The following is a 17,595-nucleotide window of genomic DNA, read 5'->3' on the forward strand; positions in this document are numbered from 1 at the left end:
CCGTGGGGTTTATGTCTGAGGTGTAGCAACCACACAAGAGAAGCACGGCGCTCCAGGAGAGATGGGGATGCCACCCGACTATGCAAGGTCTGGGGTTCACGGACACTGGGACTGGTCCCCGGCTTCTTGTCCACAGAGCTGGTTTTCTGCCTCTGAGCTCCCCCCCTGCTGCTTCCTGGTTGTTGTGCTGTTGGCTTTTTCCATACTGGATGTTTCATTACTGGGTGAAGGTGTTTAGCCCTGAATGTCCACACCTCAGTGCATAGCTGGAAATGGTGCAGACAGGCAGGCGTGTTCCCGAGAAGCCTTTATGCCTCGCAGACCCTGGCCCGCTGCAGAGGAATTGTGGATAAATGTGGCCGCCCCTCTAGTGGGGGGGCAGGGCGGGGGACAAGGAGCCTCAGGGGCCATTCCCCTGCTCCCCCTGGGTAGGGGCAGGGAGCACTGCCTCCACTCCTAATGGTAACCTCTCTTTAAAAAATTAATTCATTAACTGCTACCAAGTAGCTGTTCATTAGGAGTGGACTGACCTCACCCTTACCCAGGGGCGTGGACGCATCATTCCCGAGAATGGGCGTCTGCTCACTGAAGCATGGGGTGTTTCCTTAGGGAACTCACTTGTATTTGCAATAGTGAGGTTAGAGATGGGTGGGTGAGGCCTTCGGACCAGCCAGGCAAAGACTGAATGGGGAGGGTCAGAGCCATCAGGAAAGGAGGGGTGGTCGGACTGGGGCTGTAGATGAGGACAAAAGCTTTGATCTGGCCGACCGAGTGGGTCTGTTGGGTTCTTTTCCCCATTCCCTGGCAATCTCGGGCAGGATCGGTGCTCATGGGCACAGCTGGCAGGAGGCGCCCTGTGGCTGCCTCCCTCTGCCAGAGGACTGTGCCTGTGAGCCCTGACCTAGCATCCCCATCCCTGAGGAAGTCAGATGCCTCTGGGCCTTCCTGGCCAACTCAGACATCCTCCCCAGGGCTGGCCAAGGAGGTTCATTTGGCACCAAGCCTCTGCGCACCTGCCCGGAGGGGACAACGGACGTGCGAGCGGGGCTGGGCCTGCTGCTCTTAGAATTCTCAACATCGGCCCTGGGCTGGTGTCTCCCGAGTTCCCGCCATGGCCACGTTTCCGGCTGCCTACCTCTGGAGCACGTAGAAGCCACACCGGGACAGGGCCGGTCTCCCCACCCGACCTGGGGCCCAGCCGCAGGCGGAAGTCCCTGGGTCAGGGGCTGGGCGTTCTGGGATGGGGCCTCTGGCTGCCTGGTCTGGTCCTGAGGGTTGACTGAGGTCCTGAGGTCGTGGGGACAAAATCAGGGCAAGCATCACCGGACAGCTGGCCCATCTAACGCCACTCCTGCTTTCAGAGTATGAGATAGAGAGGTCGTTCTTCCTGCGGATGAAGTGTGTCTTGGCGAAAAGAAACGCGGGCCTGACATGCAGCGGATACAAGGTACGAGGAGCCTGGCGTGGCGGGAGGGAAGCGGGAGTCGGCGGTGGGTCTTTGCGGCTTTAAGGGTTGCTTCCCGTGCGAGAGCATCTGCAGACAGCACGCACCGGGACCCAGACATCTCGCCTTGCCCCAGGCAGAGCTAGTTTCTAGGGAGGCCGCTCGCCCCAGCTCCGGCAGCAGGTACAAGAGCTGGTGTCCCGCGAGGATATTCCAGGAGGACTGGATTTCATCGCATGAGACCAGGAATAAATGTGGGCAAGGGCAGAACTTTCCTTTCCTGCAGTTTCCTCTTTGCCTGGGTCTGTGCCCCTGGAGCCTCCGCCCTCTAGTTACTGAGAACCCGTATGGCGGGGTCGCAGGGACTATGCACAGCACAGAGACGGTGCTCCTGCCCTGGAGCCTTTGACCAAACCCAGCGATGGCTGTGAGGTGCCTGACTAATGACAGAACCCGTACTGAGGGCCAGAGAGCTTTGGTCCACAGACTCTCATCTCCATCACCAGTCATCGCAGCCCGCGGAGGGGAGTCTTCCTGTCCCCACTTTATGGTCATTAGGGACACAAGCAGAGAAGGGACGAGACCAGCAGAAGGCCCTTGTGCTACGGGGCAGAGCTCCTCCTGGCTGCCTTTCTCTGCCAGACCTGGCCCCCTGCTCTGGCTCGCTCCAGAACTCAGGAGTCGGTTCCCTGACGCGTCCAGGGGTGGCGTGGTGCCTCCGTACCAGAGTCAGCCACTCCCAGGCGGATGGGCAGGTTGGGGGACGTCAGGGCTGAGCATCATCGCCTTCCGAGCTTCTGAGTCCTCTCTGGAGCCTGAAGTGACTGTTTCTCCCACCTTTGTCCTCTCTTTCTGGAATGCTGCCCCCTCTGCCCTCCTCCCTACCACAGCGGCTGCCTCCCCTTCAGCTTCTCCTCAGCAACCCCCCCCTTTGAACCCCACACTGAGCTCCTTCCTTTGACTTTGCCTCGCTCTGTTTTATAGTTTGAGGACACATTTCTTATCTGCTGACCCAGACTCGAAGCCCATTTCGACCAGGGGTGGAGAACCCCCGGCACTGTCCTCTACCCAACAGACTTGGGTCTTGAGTTATGCCTGCCACTTTTTAACTGTCTAATCTTAAGCAGGACAGATCACCGACCTTGTCCTTGGTTTCCTCATCAGTAAGATAGGACAATGGACTGGACGGATTTTAAGATTTGTTGGGGCCCTAAAGAGTGAACGCATCCAGGAGTCCCGGAGGAACGTTTTAGAAAAGAGATTTTAAGATTTTAGCTGGTCATTGATTGGGATCCTTTCAAGATTTTACTGACTCTCACTTATACAGATGCTGCCAACAGTGAGGCTGAAGGTTGCACCAATGTTTCTGTCGGCCGTTTGAAACCCTGTACATTCTCTCCGGCATGGTTTTTGGCTATAACTATCACAGGTTTCCATAGAGCCATTCCAGCTTAGGTTCATTACAGGGCGATAGAATCTTGAGTTACAAACAAACAAAACAAAATAAAAATACATTAAGGGAAGACCCTTGATTCTACTGAAAGAATTCTTCATTTACTGGTGGAATGGTGTAGCTTGTCAAGTGATGTGTCAAGTTAACATGTTGTCAAATCGAGTTGCACCAGGAGGCGATGAGCATCATGGAGCCAACGGTCAGCTTCCCACGGTGCTTTCATTGTGCCTCTGATGGTGACTTGGTGATGAGTTAATTATGGACAAATGCATTATGATTGGAGTCTTACCTTGTGGAGTTACTTGAGCAGAGTCAATTGGGTGAGACAACTCTTACATTCTATCATGATAGTTTCCTGAGAAAGAAGCATGTTGGCTCGACTGCTCAGTAGAGGCTGGGCTGGGCACTGTCCAGCACGCTCGAGAAGGCAGGCAGGCTCCAAGCCAGGAGGAGGGGGTGTCAGTCTGACCCCTGGGCACCCGGCGGCTGACTCTGCCCTCTGCTCTCCCCAGGTCATCCACTGCAGCGGTTACTTGAAGATCAGGCAGTATATGCTGGACATGTCCCTGTACGACTCTTGCTACCAGATCGTGGGGCTGGTGGCCGTGGGCCAGTCTCTGCCGCCCAGCACCGTCACAGAGATCAAGCTGCACAGTAACATGTTCATGTTCAGGGCCAGCCTCGACCTGAAGCTGATCTTCCTGGATTCCAGGTGAGTTTGGCTTCTGCTGCTCCTGCAGAGTTCCGGAAGCCCCCAATGGTGGAAACTGCCCCGAGAACTCCCCTGTTAAGCCAAAATGTAAGGAAGAATAAGTCGTACTAAGAATGCAAGTGAGAGAGGTGCCTGGGTGGCTTGGTCATTTGAGTGTCTGCTTTTGGCTCAGGTCATGATCCCGGGATCCGGGGATCGAGCCCCGCATTGGGCTGCCCGCTCAGCGGGGAGCCTGCTTCTCCCTCCCCTTTACTGCTCCCCCTCCTCATGCTCTTTCTCTCTCTCAAGAATGTGAGTTAGAAAGCGATTTAGTGAACCGGTCATGAGTTGAAAGACCTGCTATCAGCCGTAGGCCTCAGGGCATAGCCGCTTCTCCAGGTACCAGGTTTTATATTATTTTATATTATTTACTTCTCCCTTCATCATCTCACTGGAGTAGGAACTGGCAATACGTGTTGTGGACACAAGTTTTTGAAGGCCCACGAGGTCGGGATTGTCTTGTATCTCCATGAAGTAGGTAGGACCTTACGATTGAAAGAACGTAGGAGTGTGGGTGGTGGGGCGGGGGGCTGCCCACGCAGGCCGGTGGGAGGCCATCCGAGCTGTGGCGGCCACCGGAGCTGAGGCTGCGAGCAGACCGGCAGCCTTCCCTGGGGAAAGCTGTGGCCTTGACCTCAGTGGGGGCCCCCGGCTGGCCCTGGACTGGGAGGGCACCCCCGGTGGGCGGGGAGGGTCAAGATGCAGTGGCTCCAGACCCGGCTCTCTCAAAAGTCCTTTCCCTTCTTACTTGAGGATGCCTGCCAGTCGGAAGGTCTGATCCTCGAGAGAAGGGAGCATGAACGAGGCAGAAGCACTGATTTGTGTTCGCTGGGCCCACGCCTGCTCGGGGGAGGGGGCTGCTGGAGCAGCCCACCCGTCCCCCAGGGCAGCCCAGCCGGACTTCACAAGCCTGGAGGCCTCAAGCCTGTGGGGCTTCTCTGGGCTTCCCTTTTCTCGTCTGTGAAACAAGTCAGCCCTGCCCTGCCCACTGGGCTACCCACAGGCTATTTAGAGCAAGTGAAATCTGAACCCAGACAGGAAGCATTTGTAAAAGTAAAAAGCCTGATGGGCCTGCAGGATGAGTCTCTCTGCCGCCTTATAGCCCCCTGGAGTCCTCAGCCGTCCCGGGAGGACTCGATGTTCAGAGACCCCACTTCTGCTTTTTGGTATGTGTGGCTAAGGTTTCTGGGCGAGAGTAGAGAGATACATCTATATGTTAACATACACACACACACACACATATATATATGTTAAATATATTGTTGTTGTTAAAATGTGTAGTTTTTTCCCCATCTTTTTAACTGTGGTAAAATATACATGCCATAAAAGTGGTCATTTTAACCAGTTATGGGAGAAAAACCACACATATTTGGTTAGGGCTGGGAAGAGAAGACGCCAGTTAGCTTAGTTCGTCGTTAGCACACCTCAGAACCTCAGAACCCTGCAAAGGTAGAGAAGTGACAAGGGTTGACATGATGGACTTGGCCTTTGTGCTCCCAGGAGCTCCAAGCAGAGTATGCACAACTCTTTGGGGGAAGGAGGCCGGCCCCTTTGGGCAGGAGACGCTGACAAAGGCTGTTTCCTGTTTCCTGCGGGGAAGACTGGCACCTGCCTGGAGGGGCAGGGGGTGGAGGGGGTGGGGGGTGCGGGCTGGGGGGGGGGGGCTGCCTGGGGTGTGGCGGAAGTGCCAGCAGGCAGTGGTGGGAAGGGGTTCTTTCTGGATTCAGGAGCCACTTTTAAAAGTGAACTGAAAAGAGTTCAGTCCTCCAGGTTCACTATTTCAGACCCTTGGGGGAGGCTCTCCCTTGTTATGTCTGTCTCCTCCTTTAGTTTTCCTTTGAGGGCTCCAGGAAAAGCCTCTGAGGCTCAGTGAATTCTCTAGAAGATGAAAGAGGGAGGTGTCCCCGGAGAAGAGACTTCAGGCCTTAGATGGCTCAGTGCATGCAGCTTTGAAACAAAAAGGACAAACGGAGGGCTCTGCGGAAGAGGGCGTACAACGTGAGCTGACAGGCCAGACTGCTCGGGGAGGGAGCCTCAGGCATGGGCTTTCTTGAAGGCCAGCAACCTTCCACCTCAGTGTGAGGGCCAGACCCCTGAGGTGAGTAGGAAAGAAAGACTGTGAACTTGCAGAAGACATCCTGTCTCTGCAGAAGTCCCCGCGGTTCTCCCAGCTAAGTACCAGGAAGCTTCTAGCAAAGCTTCTGAAGTCCAGTCATCTAAGAGATGCTTAAGAGAGAGATGAGCTGGAGATTTCTTCACCCCACTCTGGTCTCTGGTCCATTGTAGCTCGGTTTCTGAGAGGTCTCTGGGCTGGGGGACAGAGGGGCTGGCCCAGGACCCAGAGGTCAGCAGAATGGCCCGGCGGGGTGAGAGATGTCAGCTCCTGCACCCAAACCCCAGAGGCCACTGTGTGGGCTTGGCTTGAAGCCCAGCAGCCCTAGAGTCACAGGGGCCTGGAGGGTGGCCACTGGGCCCCCCACCCAGTGTAATCCCAGACACAACTGAACTCAGCGTAACCTGAAATTTGGTTCATAGGGGTTTTGCGGTATTTCACTTTGAAACTGTAGCTGGTGCTTTTGCTAAGGATGGGTGAACCCAGCCATGTTTGGGGTTTGGCAAATCCGTCTGACAGGTCTTCAGACACTGGAGGTTTGGAAAAAACCAGGAGGGCATGCTGCCAGACCCTTCTCTTTCCCTTTAATTTTTAAAACCAGCGTGCACTTTGATGAGAAACTTAATACATGTGTTTCTGATTCATTTACACGTTCGGGGCCGTTGTTCTGTAACTTTGCTTCCAAAGGGTCTGGGAAGCCTCTTTCATCCCCACACCGTAGAGATGCCTGGTTTTCTTTCTGGGGGGATGCCAGGTCTCAGTTTTCCTCCCACACAGTTCGACTCCAGTGGGGCCTGAAGCTCTAGGTGGCCCTTAGACACGTCCCCCGAGCCCTGAAAGGCTGTGGCAAGTTCCTTTTCCACCTACCTCCAGCTCCATCTCCTTCCCACCCTGGAGGAACACCATGGAAATGTGTACACCAAATAGTGAGTAATTCCAGGGAAATATGAGGCTCCCGGAGATTTACAACCTGAAGCCCGCACAGAACTCAACAGAAAGGGGAGCAGGTTACAGAATGAAAGTGAGGTCAAGTTTCCCTGTTTCATTTCTAGCCAACATTTCAGACAGAAACCAGCGGGACCCCCAGTCCGGGCCCCACCTCTGACCCCCAGAACCGCCTCCCTTCCATTAGAATCCTTCTCGCCCGCCTCTTTCATCTGTTCTTGAATATCTGTCACCAAGACGTTAGGGCCACCTCCTCCGAGGGCACAGCTCCCAGCTCAGCTGCCCAGGGCCTGAGGGGCAACACCGTTGCCGCCTGCCCTTTTCACCTCCGGAGGGAGTAATCCGAAGGCCAGTGATGATGTGGGCTTGGACCTTTGAGGGCTGTTTTTCCTCACAGAGCTGATGTGGGGCCTCTTGAAGAGAATCTTCATTCCTGGGGCTTGATGAGAACAGAGAGGTGACAATGGCAGGAAAGTCCGGGGACATGCTGCCCTTTCGTCAGCAGATTGAAGGTTTACCTTGCAGTCATGCTATTTGTGGGGGCTGTTCTACTGTTTTCTGGGGGCTGCACCACCATGCTCCACTCATAGGAGGGGTCACTGGCTCCAGCTAGTCAGAATGAGCCACTGCCCAACCAGGGCGTCCTGAGACCACGGCATCCGGCAAGACATCAGGGCTCACACACCCCGCAGCCCACCTCCGGATGTGGATACCTCCCAGGTGGCCAGCAGTGGGTGAACAGCCAAACCTAATGCGATATCTACATGCGCTAGAACATTACCTAACCGTGAAAACGAACCACCTCTATCACAAGCCACAGCATGGGCAAACCCTGAAAACATGATGCCAGGTGAAAGAAGCCAGACAAAGGGACGTATGCCACAGCATTCCACCCCTCTGTGATACCTGCTTTTTAAAATTTTTGTTTGTCAGAGAGGGAGAGTGATGGCACAAGCAGGGGGAGTGGCAGGCAGAGGGAGAAGCAGGCTTCCCGCGGAGCAAGGAGCCCAAAGTGGGGGACTCAATCCCAGGACCCCAGGATCATGACCTGAGCCAAAGGCAGCCGTTTAACCGACTGAGCCACCCAGGCACCCCACTTGTAAGATATCTAGAATAGTAAGATTCATAGAGACAGAGGGAGAGTGAGGGTTACCTGGGTGCAGTGGGGAGTTCTGGAACTGGAAAGGGTGCTGGTCCGACAACGTTGTGGATGTAGTTATTGCACTAAATGTACACTTAAAAATGGTTAAAATGGCAAAGGTTTTCTACTATGCATATTTTACCATAATAAAAAAACAAAGGTTCCCATTGGACCGTCACCCAAAAGCTCCAGGAGAGTGGGTCTTTCTCCCACTATCGGCATCAAAGTTCAGGTGTAAGCGCCCCCAGAGAAGCTTGACCCCAAAAAAGGAAAACATGTTAAGCCATCAAATGTTCTTCTAGACGGTGGTTTCAGAAGAACATTCCCGCTCACAAACACTGCTACATCCTGCACCGGGCTAGAGTTCAAAGACTGTCTTCTTGTAAAAAAGATCATTCTCGGTTTCCAAAACCAACATCAGCCCCCCTCCCCTGAGCCTTTTAGCACTTGATTCGTTGGCCAAACCTGTATTAGTTTAAATGAAAGGCGATCAGCAGAGCCGCGTAACCCACGGAGCCACTGTCCCCCTCCCCCCAGGGTGACCGAGCTGACCGGGTATGAGCCGCAGGACCTGATCGAGAAGACCCTCTACCACCACGTGCACGGCTGTGATGTCTTCCACCTCCGCTATGCGCACCACCTCCGTGAGTACAGCTCACTTGAGCAGACGTTGGGCTGTGGGCGGGGCCCTCTGTGGGCGGGGCTCGCCGGGGTTTGGGCGGAGCCGGGAGGCCCTTGTCGGGTACCATGGTCATCCGCTGTGCACACGTGAATTTTAAAAGTCTTGCGCACTCCATCCACCCCTCCATTAAGCACAGCTACGGGTCCGATCTCAGCCGTGCAAGCTCACCTTCCGGTGATGTGATGGTAGGGAAGCTGCCTGGTTGGAGATGGTGGATTTACAACCTGAATGTCTCTGTGACATCTGGACACCGGCTGCAAATGAGGGCAACCAGCGAAAGAACCAGCACATACAGAGTCCTTACTATTGTCGGGCACTGGTTTAAGTGGTTAAATATGTTGCCAGCCCCGTGAGGGAGCTTCTCCTGTTCATAGCTTTCTTTTACTGCTGAGGAGGAGCTGAGGTTCAGAGAGGTTCCGCCACTTGCCTGGGGTCACACAGTGAGAGGCAGCAGGCGGTCTCTGACCGCTGTCCACCACCTGGTTGGCAAGCTCAGGGGAGACCCCAGGTTTCCAGGGTGGGGAGAAGTCAGCATGGAAAGAGGGAATAATCAGTATTCGATTCGCCAATGCAGACCGTTGGGTGAACATCTGCGTGGCACCGGGGTGGCCTCAAGTCACTGAAATGTTTAAAAAAGTGACACTTTTCTTCCGGAATTGGCATGGAGCAGGATACCTCATCTTCTCATGGTCCAGCCTTCCGTGCCAATGGCCGGCGCAGGGGTGCTTGGTAAGGGGGTGGAGAAGCTTAGAGGAGCCGGATCTTCTCCTGCCCCCATTCTCGCTTTGCTTTGTGTTGATGAGGAGGCGTTCGAGGACAAGTGGCTGGTGTCAGGCTGAGGGTGGACGGCAGGTCAAGGACTGCTCGCTCTGGCCGCATTGTCTGCATGCCCAGCCGTCTCTCATCCCACTGGGCATGGCAGTCACTAGGGTGTCGCTAGGCAGACTCACACAGCTTCTTGCTGCTCCCTTTTGATTCACAACAGTGAGGAGAGGTCACCGTGCATGGACAGACTCAGAGTTGTGAGCCGCCTTTATATTTCTTGTGTTTCAATAACCAAATCGTGATACAAACATCCCTGTCGTTCTTGAAAGCAGCTTGGTCAGGAAGCAAGTGCTGACCATTTGGACGGGATCTATAGGTTGGCCTCGTTCCTACGGGGGCTGGTACAGGGGTAGGGAGTGTCGATTACAGAATGAGTTATTGGGGAGACTTGCTTGGCAGAGAGTAAGCTGAGAGTATGTGCTCTAGAGTCACGAGAGTGGTCGGGAGATGAAGAGGCATCTGCTTTGAGGGTGTGGAGCAGCAGCATCACCACGGAACAATCTAGAAGGGAAGAGAGGCTTGAGGGTCCTCATCTCCACACCGCCGGGGGGATACCTAGGAGGGACATTCCTAGTCACCACCACTGCAGGTGGGGAAGGCAGGCAGCTGCTCGGAGAGCCTCCACCCCACAGGTCCGCAACCCCCTTCTATGGAGGCAGGAGCTCGTCAGGACCCCGATACCCAGCAAGCCCTGATATCCCCCCAAATTACCTGCAGGAAGAGTTGCTCCTCAAAGTGGGGCTGTACTGGAGGACATTAGGCCTCTAAGCCCGGAGAATGAAAACTTATGGAATTAAAAGTCTTCATTTTAAATCTCATTAAAAAAAAAAGATTTTATTTATTTATTTGACAGAATGAGATCACAAATAGGCAGAGAGGCAGGCAGAGAGAGAAGAGGAAACAGGCTCACTGCTGAGCAGAGAGCCTGATGCGGGGCTCGATCCCAGGACCTTAGACCATACCTGAGCCGAAGGCAGAGGCTTTAACCCACTGAACCACGCAGGCACCCTCATTCTTTCTTTCTTTCTTTCTTTTTTTTTTTTTTTTTAAGATTTTATATATTTGTCAGAGAGAGATAGAGAGAATGCACAGCAAGTGGAGCACAGGCAGACGGAGAAGCAGGCTTCCCACTGAGCAAGGAGCCTGATGTGGGGCTTGATCCCAGACCCTGGGATCATGACCTGAGCCAAAGGCAGATGTTTAACTGACTGAACCACCCAGGTGTCCCTTAAATCTCATTTCTTATCTCTTTTGCTGCCTGGCTCATAGAGGGGAGCAGGGATTTTTTTTTTTTTTTCCAGGGGAAATAAATATAATTTGTGCTTTGGAAATGTAATAAAAGCCACAGTGATGATCAGCGTGAGGCTGTTGTGACCCCGACACGTCTGGATGCTTTTCATGTGTCCATTCTGACCTTTCGTCATTGAGGGGAGCTGGGCGGCCCTTATGCCCATTGCCCAGCAGAGCAGATGAGCCCCAGGGGTGGAGGCCTGCGGCCGGACAGCAGCTGAGTCAGACAGGACTGGGGTCCAGGCTTGCTTGGCTCTCAAGCCTTGAGCGTTTTCCGCCACAAGGTGGCTCTTAGACGTGGAGACATGGGTCCGTCTTTGCTGCATCAGGAACCCCAATCTTCCCAAACTTACCCGGCTTATGAAGGACTTTATTTATTTGCAGTTTGTATGACAGATTCACCTTATCCCACTTGGAACTTGGTATTTCTAGATACCTCGACAGGGAGCCCTGAAAGGGAACACATTTACAGGCTTCCAGGAGACACAAGGAAAAGACAGAAGCATTTAGAAACCAGAGGGAGCACGGTTGTTTTTAAATTTTCTCCAAATGGGTAGAATTGGTAAACCAAAGAAAATTAAAAATAGCAATACTGACAATGTATTGCTACTGTACAGTGACCTTCGCGACAGTGGAGAAACCACTACTGGGAGAGGAGGTAGCCAGCATACCCCAGCCAGGCTGCCGGGAGATGGGGCGCGGCCTGGGGATCCGCCATGAGCCCCATGTCTGTCTCAGACTCCCTTCCCCAGCTTTTCCTGACATAAACTAGAGCACCTTCCACAGTGAGAAATAGCAGAGGCTCTTACCACAAATAGGGGTGGGTATTAGTCTCCCAGAGCTCACCCCTTGGCTCCAGGATTGGAACATTCTTTGGATATCCCCTTCAGGAAAGCCATGCATTTCGCCTCCAAAGCTGGGACTCCCGGACGAAGAAAGGGGACGTATTCAACGTGCAGAGCGTGGTTTCTGGAAGCCGGGTCTTTGTGGGTGTGGAGCTGGGGCAGTTTGGAAATCTCTGTGTTGTGAGGTAGCTGGGGCTCTGAGTCTCCTTCCCACGCACAGAACTGGGGCCAAAGGGGCCAACTCCGGGAGCCGACCCTGAGCCTAGAGTTCAAGGACAGCAGTTTATTTGGACAGTGGCCAAAACATGGTCAAGGGAGAGAGAAGTAAGTCACGGAGGGGAAGGAGTCTTAAGAGGGGCTTGTCTGTCTGGGACTCGGTCATGGCGCCAAGGCGGGGGAGCTGAGGCATTTATGTTCCTGTTTCAGTCATCGGCTGATGGCCGCTCTCGGGGCTGTTAATCCCCCAGCTCCCCCACATCTGTCAGTGTGGGCTCTGCCAGAGAAAGGCCTCAGGGAGGAGATGGGGCCGTTGGAAGTTGCTGGGTGTGCTCCCTGGTGAGGGATGCGATGAGGCATCTGTCAGAGCAAAGGTCCAAAGGGCTGTGTCTCGTCAGCCTACCCCCCGCCCCCCGCGTTGGTCTCCAGGCTTTGAGAAGGTGTTCTCCGTCCAGCCGTCCCTCCACAAGCTGCTCCTCACCTCCCACCCAGGCGGTCATCTTGTCCTCACAGGCACTGGTCACCTCTCTCTGAGGGGCTCTGTCGCCCCCACAGCCCAGGGGCCCAGTTGGTCAGTTTGAGTGGGAGCTGGGGGAAGCCAAGACTCACCCCACTCTTTCCAGTTCTGTTTTCACTCCTCGTATGGTGTCGTCTGCTGTCACCTCTCCTCCAGGAGGATGTGTCCAGCTCCTTCCAGCCCTGCCTGCTTTCACCTCACGCTGTTCGGATCCTTATGGGGACCATATTGGTCTGCTTGGGCCGCCATGACAAAATACCCCAGGCTTAAACCACAAAAGTGTGTTTCCTCACAGTTCTGGAAGCTTGAATCTGAGATCAAGGTGTTGGCAGGGCTGGGTTCTCCGGAGGCTTCTGTCCTTGTCTTGTAGATGAGCGTCTTGTTCCTGTGGCCTCAGAGGGCCTCCTGTGATCGTCCCTCTGTGTGTATCTGCGTCCTCATCTCTTTTAATTGTAAGAACACTGGCCATACTGGATTAGGGTCTCCCCCCGCCATTACTTCATTTTATTTCGGTTACTTCTTTAAAGCTCCTATCTCCAAATACAGTGACTTTCTGAGGTACTGTGGGAGGGGGCTTCAGCATATGAATCTGGGTAGAACACAGTCAGCCCATGATGAGGACTTCTCTCAGAGCTCTGTGTCCTTCCCCAAGTAGTAGACCCAGCTGGACAGGCCGGCTTCAGGGAGTCGGGTGAGAAGTCTGAGAAGGCAGGATTCATCATTTGGAAATGTGACTTTTTGGTCCTGTCCCGTGGTGCTCAGTAACTGATGGCAGGGCTCTGGGCCGGGCACCAGCCTCCTGCCCTCCAGGCTTCACCTGGACCCTGGATCCCCAGTGGGCCACGCCAATCTAGGACTCAAGTCCTTCATTCTCATCACAGTTGGAGCTGGCTTGGTGTTTGCCCCAGGAGGGTAGGCACGCCACTTCCTTTCCGCCACAACAGAAGGCAGCCAGAGGTGGTCAGGACTATGTGACCCTCAGAACTCCAAGGCCTTGGGAGGCGCTGGCCTCCTCTTCCAGGGGAACACACAGACACATCCGTCCTCGTAGTTGATGAGGTCACCGAGCACAGGAAACATCTGCCAGCACCCAGGGAAGTCACTGTCCAATTTTCCAAGGCCAGATTTTCTCTACACTGGCGTCCCAAATCCAGGAATCCCGGGAGATGGGGGCGAAGGCCTCTGCCAGCAGCAGGGTTAGACATAAGGCCGTGGTGGCTCTGGAGGAGCACAGTCAGCCAAATGGTTTTCACACATTGTTCAAAATATTATCTTAACCCAGAGCAGGGACCCACAGGGTCCAAAGAAAGCACAGCCCCTAAAGAAAGAGAACTCAACACCTTCCAGAAAGTTAGTTTCCTGAGGAGAAGCAGAACACGGGCTTCGTGAGGCCAGCAAGACAGGGCTGGCATGGCCCTGGCACCTCGGCCTCTGTGTCCCTGTGGACCTGGGCCTTCCCCACCAGTCAGACTGGGCCAGCACTTTCCCCTGAAGCTTCTGCAGGGTCAAACAAACCCAGATCCTCTAGGGAATATATTTGACCCACCCACCCGCGCCAAGCCTTCTCCTGACCACCATCCCGAGGTGGCTCTGCTGAATGTGGGCCCCGGCACAGGCCTGACAGTCATGTGGCCTCAGGCCAATACACAGCTTGGGAAGGGACTGACATCTACGAACCCGATGATTTCTGTTGAGGGACACTAGACAGATTTCTTGTGGACACAGCAGTTCAGAAGAACTAGGATGTCCACAAAGCTATTTGTACAAGACGGGCAGAGAATGTCCCCCTAGCTCTCTAGTTAGGCCTCTCTCCATAGTGGGCCCAGATCACAGAGAACACAGGCCATGTCCTATTGTCAAGACATTTCAATATCCCAGAAAGGCTTCGAAGTCTGAATGTGTGGTCTACAGAGTTCAAGAAATAACTGTTATAGCAATATGATAGTAGACACCCATAGAGAACGTACCTTAAATGGCACAAGCCCAAATGTTTATGGGGTTAGACCGGTGACACGTATGAATGGGCAGCTGGAGGGCAGTAGGGAGTAGCAGAGCCTGTGGCTAACACCTGACCAGCCAAAGGCACCCAGAGTAACAGCAGCACTGGGCCACCAGCAGAGCCCATCCATGAGCTTGTGTGGTACATGGGACACCAGTTTGCCTAACTCTATGGAACAGGGGACAGAGGTCTTCAAATGAAAGACAAAGTTGAAAGGAGTTTCTAATCTACTGTGACCATTGCATTTTAAGTGATACTAGCCTTTGCTGCTGGCCTTGCTTGTCTCTGGACTGGGAATGGATGACTACATTTAATTCATACCCAGATCCTTTTTTAGATCCTATCCTCCAAGCAGAGTCTGGAGGTGGAGGTGTCCTGGTCCTGCAGGTGACAGTGTGGGGAGCCTGTGCGTGAAGGGGGGACCACGAGTGATGGAGCAGTACAGAATCCTAGAAAGTGCAGCGTGATCCACGCATCATCCTGATCCCTGGAAGCAGTTTGGGACATCTAGACGTGTAGACTGTACCTTTGGGATACAGATGGGTCAGGCTCAGCCCAGCTGAGCCTGTGGTCGGTGCCACAATGTGGCTCTTGGGGACATTCTTCCTGAAGGTGCTTCCGTGTTGTCCTACCCATCCTACCCTCAGCGTGGAGCAGGGCATTGTGTGGGGAACATGCACACCCCCTTCATGGGGCTTTCTTGAGTCTCACCGACTGCACCCCCCCCCCCCCCCAAGGCAGAGCCAGCCCAGAGGATAAAAGCAGGAGGAGCACTGGGATCGCACTCACCAGTTTCCCCATGAAGGGTGTTTTCCTGGCGGGGGCTGAACACAATGGAAATGCTCTCATGCACAGTTCTGGAGACCAGAAGTCCGAAGTGAAGGTGTCGGCAGGGCTGGGCTCCCTGTGGGGCCTCGAGGGAGGATCCTTCCTGCCTCTCCAGCATCTGCTGCTGCGGGTCCTTCCCTCTAGTCCCTGCCTTGGCTGCTCCTCCCCCAACCCCCTCCGCTGGCGTATGTCTTCTCCTCTTCTTAGAGGGGCATTTGTGTCGAGGTAGAGCCCACCCCATTCCAGAACAATGTCGTCTTGAGATCTTTAACAATGACACCTGCAGAGACCCTTTTTCCAAATATGGTCACATTTGTGGGTTCCTTGGGTCAGAAGGCAGAACATATCTTTTGGGGGAACACTATTCAATCAAGACAGGCATTTCTGGTGTCCTCTTCAGCTCTTCATATTCAAAACCAAATAGAAATTACGCTCCAGGCCAAGGCTTACTGTCCTCTCAGAGGCCGAGAGGTCTAGTTGTGCCTTCAAGAGGAATTCCAGAGGAACCGGGCAGGCCACCTACTTTTCTGGATAGCAAATTCACGGAACTAGAATCTCCACCCCAAAGTGGCCTCAGAAAACCACGACCACTGGCCTCCATGCCAGCATGGGCGACCCTGATTTTGGAAACATCTTGGACCATGATGGTTGGGGATATTGTGTTTTGGAAGCTCCAGAGCCAAGACCTCTGCCCCCAGAGCTCACAGCTTAGGGGAGTCTCCAGCCTGGCCCCGTCCCTCACCTCCAGGCAGGGCCTTAACTCATAGCCCTCCACCTCGGGATCATTTCAGGCAGCCAATTAAGAATGACGGACTGGAGGGGGAGCTAGAGCAAACCAAAAAATGTTGTGACTAAACATCTAGGATTTCAACTTGGGTTGATTCGTGGACTATCACCATGGGTCATAGAGAACACAAAAATTCAGTGGCTATGTTTGTTTGGTCTCCGTATCTAAGCCCCATCCCAGCAGAGGTAGGGAGGGTCAGAAATAAAATCTCGGCAACTTCTCCCATTGGAATCCTAATATGAAATATTTGGGATAAACTGGCTTTATTGTATCTGGCTTAGATGATTACGGATCGGTTTTAGGAATGTTGGAAGAAGTAAGGGAAGTATGGGGGCACCTGGGTGGCTCATTTGGTTAAGTGTCCGACTCTTGATTTCAACCCAGGTCCCAATCTCAGGGTCGTGGGATTGAGCCCCACACTGGGCTCCATGATCAGCATGGAGTCCGCTTGGGATTCTCTCTCCTTCTCCCTCTGCCCCTTCCTGCTGCACATGCGCACTCGCTCTTTCTCGAAGGGGAAAAAGAAAAGAAAGAAGTAAAGTATGAAGTACAAGGTAGGAAAAAGGAAAAGCATACGGTCTTATTGCCAGGGGCGCTATGGATACCACTAGGAGCAGACTTCGAAGTTGAGGAGCCTCATCAGCATTTCTGTTGAGGAAGGAATGGCCACTTGGGAAATCCACATGTGGGACCCTTGTTGGATCTTACCGCATCTCTTCTGGGGCCAAAGGCAAATTGGTTGAGTCTTCCTTAAACTTCCACCTCTCCTTTCACATATAGCTATAGAGAAGCTTCTGGAGACTGCAGCCTCCTCCTCCCACAGGGGTCACTTGGAGGAAAGGGACTCAGGACACCCAGCCTGGGGTCCCAGCTGTGCCCTCAAGATTTGTTGGCCCCACCTTCCAGGGATGCCTGGCTCCCACAGTGGCATGCATGCAATGCCTGCAAACCTGAGCTGGAAATAGAAACTGTGGATTGTGCTTGTAAAAAAGCAAACCCCAGGGGCGCCTGGGTGGCTCAGCAGGTTAAGCCTCTGCCTTTGGCTCAGGTCATGATCTCCGGGTCCTGGGTTCAAGCCCCACATTGGGCTCTCTGCGCAGTGGGGCCCCTACTTCCCCCTCTCTCACTGCCTGCCTCTCTGCCTACTTGTGATCTCTTTCTCTTTGTCAAATAAATAAATAAAATCTCAAAAAAAAAAAAAAAAAAGCAAACCCCAAGAGGAGAAGCATTAGAAAGATAGCTCTTTGCTGCTACTTCTGTCTGTACTTTTCAGCATGGAATCTCACTCCTGTCAAGGCAGCCCGCGCAGGTGCACATGCCAAGCCTGGGAAGAAGAGAGCTCGTGTCTGCCCTGTCCCAGAGAGCCCCGCCCCTCGTCTGGGTGGGATGGCATCCTGGAGCTAAGTAGGGGGCCTGTGGCCTGATTCATGCTGCATTTCCAGTTCCCGACCCCCATACATGGGAAAAATAAGTGTTCACTTTCATTAAAAAATGAATACCTCCTTATTGTTGGAAATGTAGACTATCAAGAAAAGCTGAGGGCACGCCTGGGTGGCTCAGTTGGTTAAGCAGCTGCCTTCGGCTCAGGTCATGATCCCAGCATCCTGGGATCGAGTCCCACATCGGGCCCCTTGCTCCACAGGGAGCTTGCTTCTCCCTCTGACTCTGCCTTCCACTCTGTCTGCCTGTGCTCGCTCTCGCTCTCTCTCTGACAAATAAATAAATAAAATCTTTAAAAAAAGAAAAAGAAAAAGAAAAG

At 53.6% G+C, this 17,595-nt stretch overlaps 1 protein-coding gene across 1 annotated transcript in view; it reads left to right on the forward strand.

The window, feature by feature from the left end:
• Positions 1-17,595, forward strand: part of SIM2 (SIM bHLH transcription factor 2) — a 51,970-nt gene that overhangs the window by 22,088 nt on the left and 12,287 nt on the right. The window contains exons 5-7 of the mRNA XM_059392332.1: positions 1,362-1,447; positions 3,410-3,609; positions 8,385-8,491. Coding sequence (XP_059248315.1) covers positions 1,362-1,447; positions 3,410-3,609; positions 8,385-8,491 — 393 coding nt within the window. The remainder of the gene's footprint in view (positions 1-1,361; positions 1,448-3,409; positions 3,610-8,384; positions 8,492-17,595) is intronic.

Source organism: Mustela nigripes, chromosome 2 (assembly GCF_022355385.1).
Source record: "Mustela nigripes isolate SB6536 chromosome 2, MUSNIG.SB6536, whole genome shotgun sequence".
NCBI classification, from domain to species: domain Eukaryota; kingdom Metazoa; phylum Chordata; class Mammalia; order Carnivora; family Mustelidae; genus Mustela; species Mustela nigripes.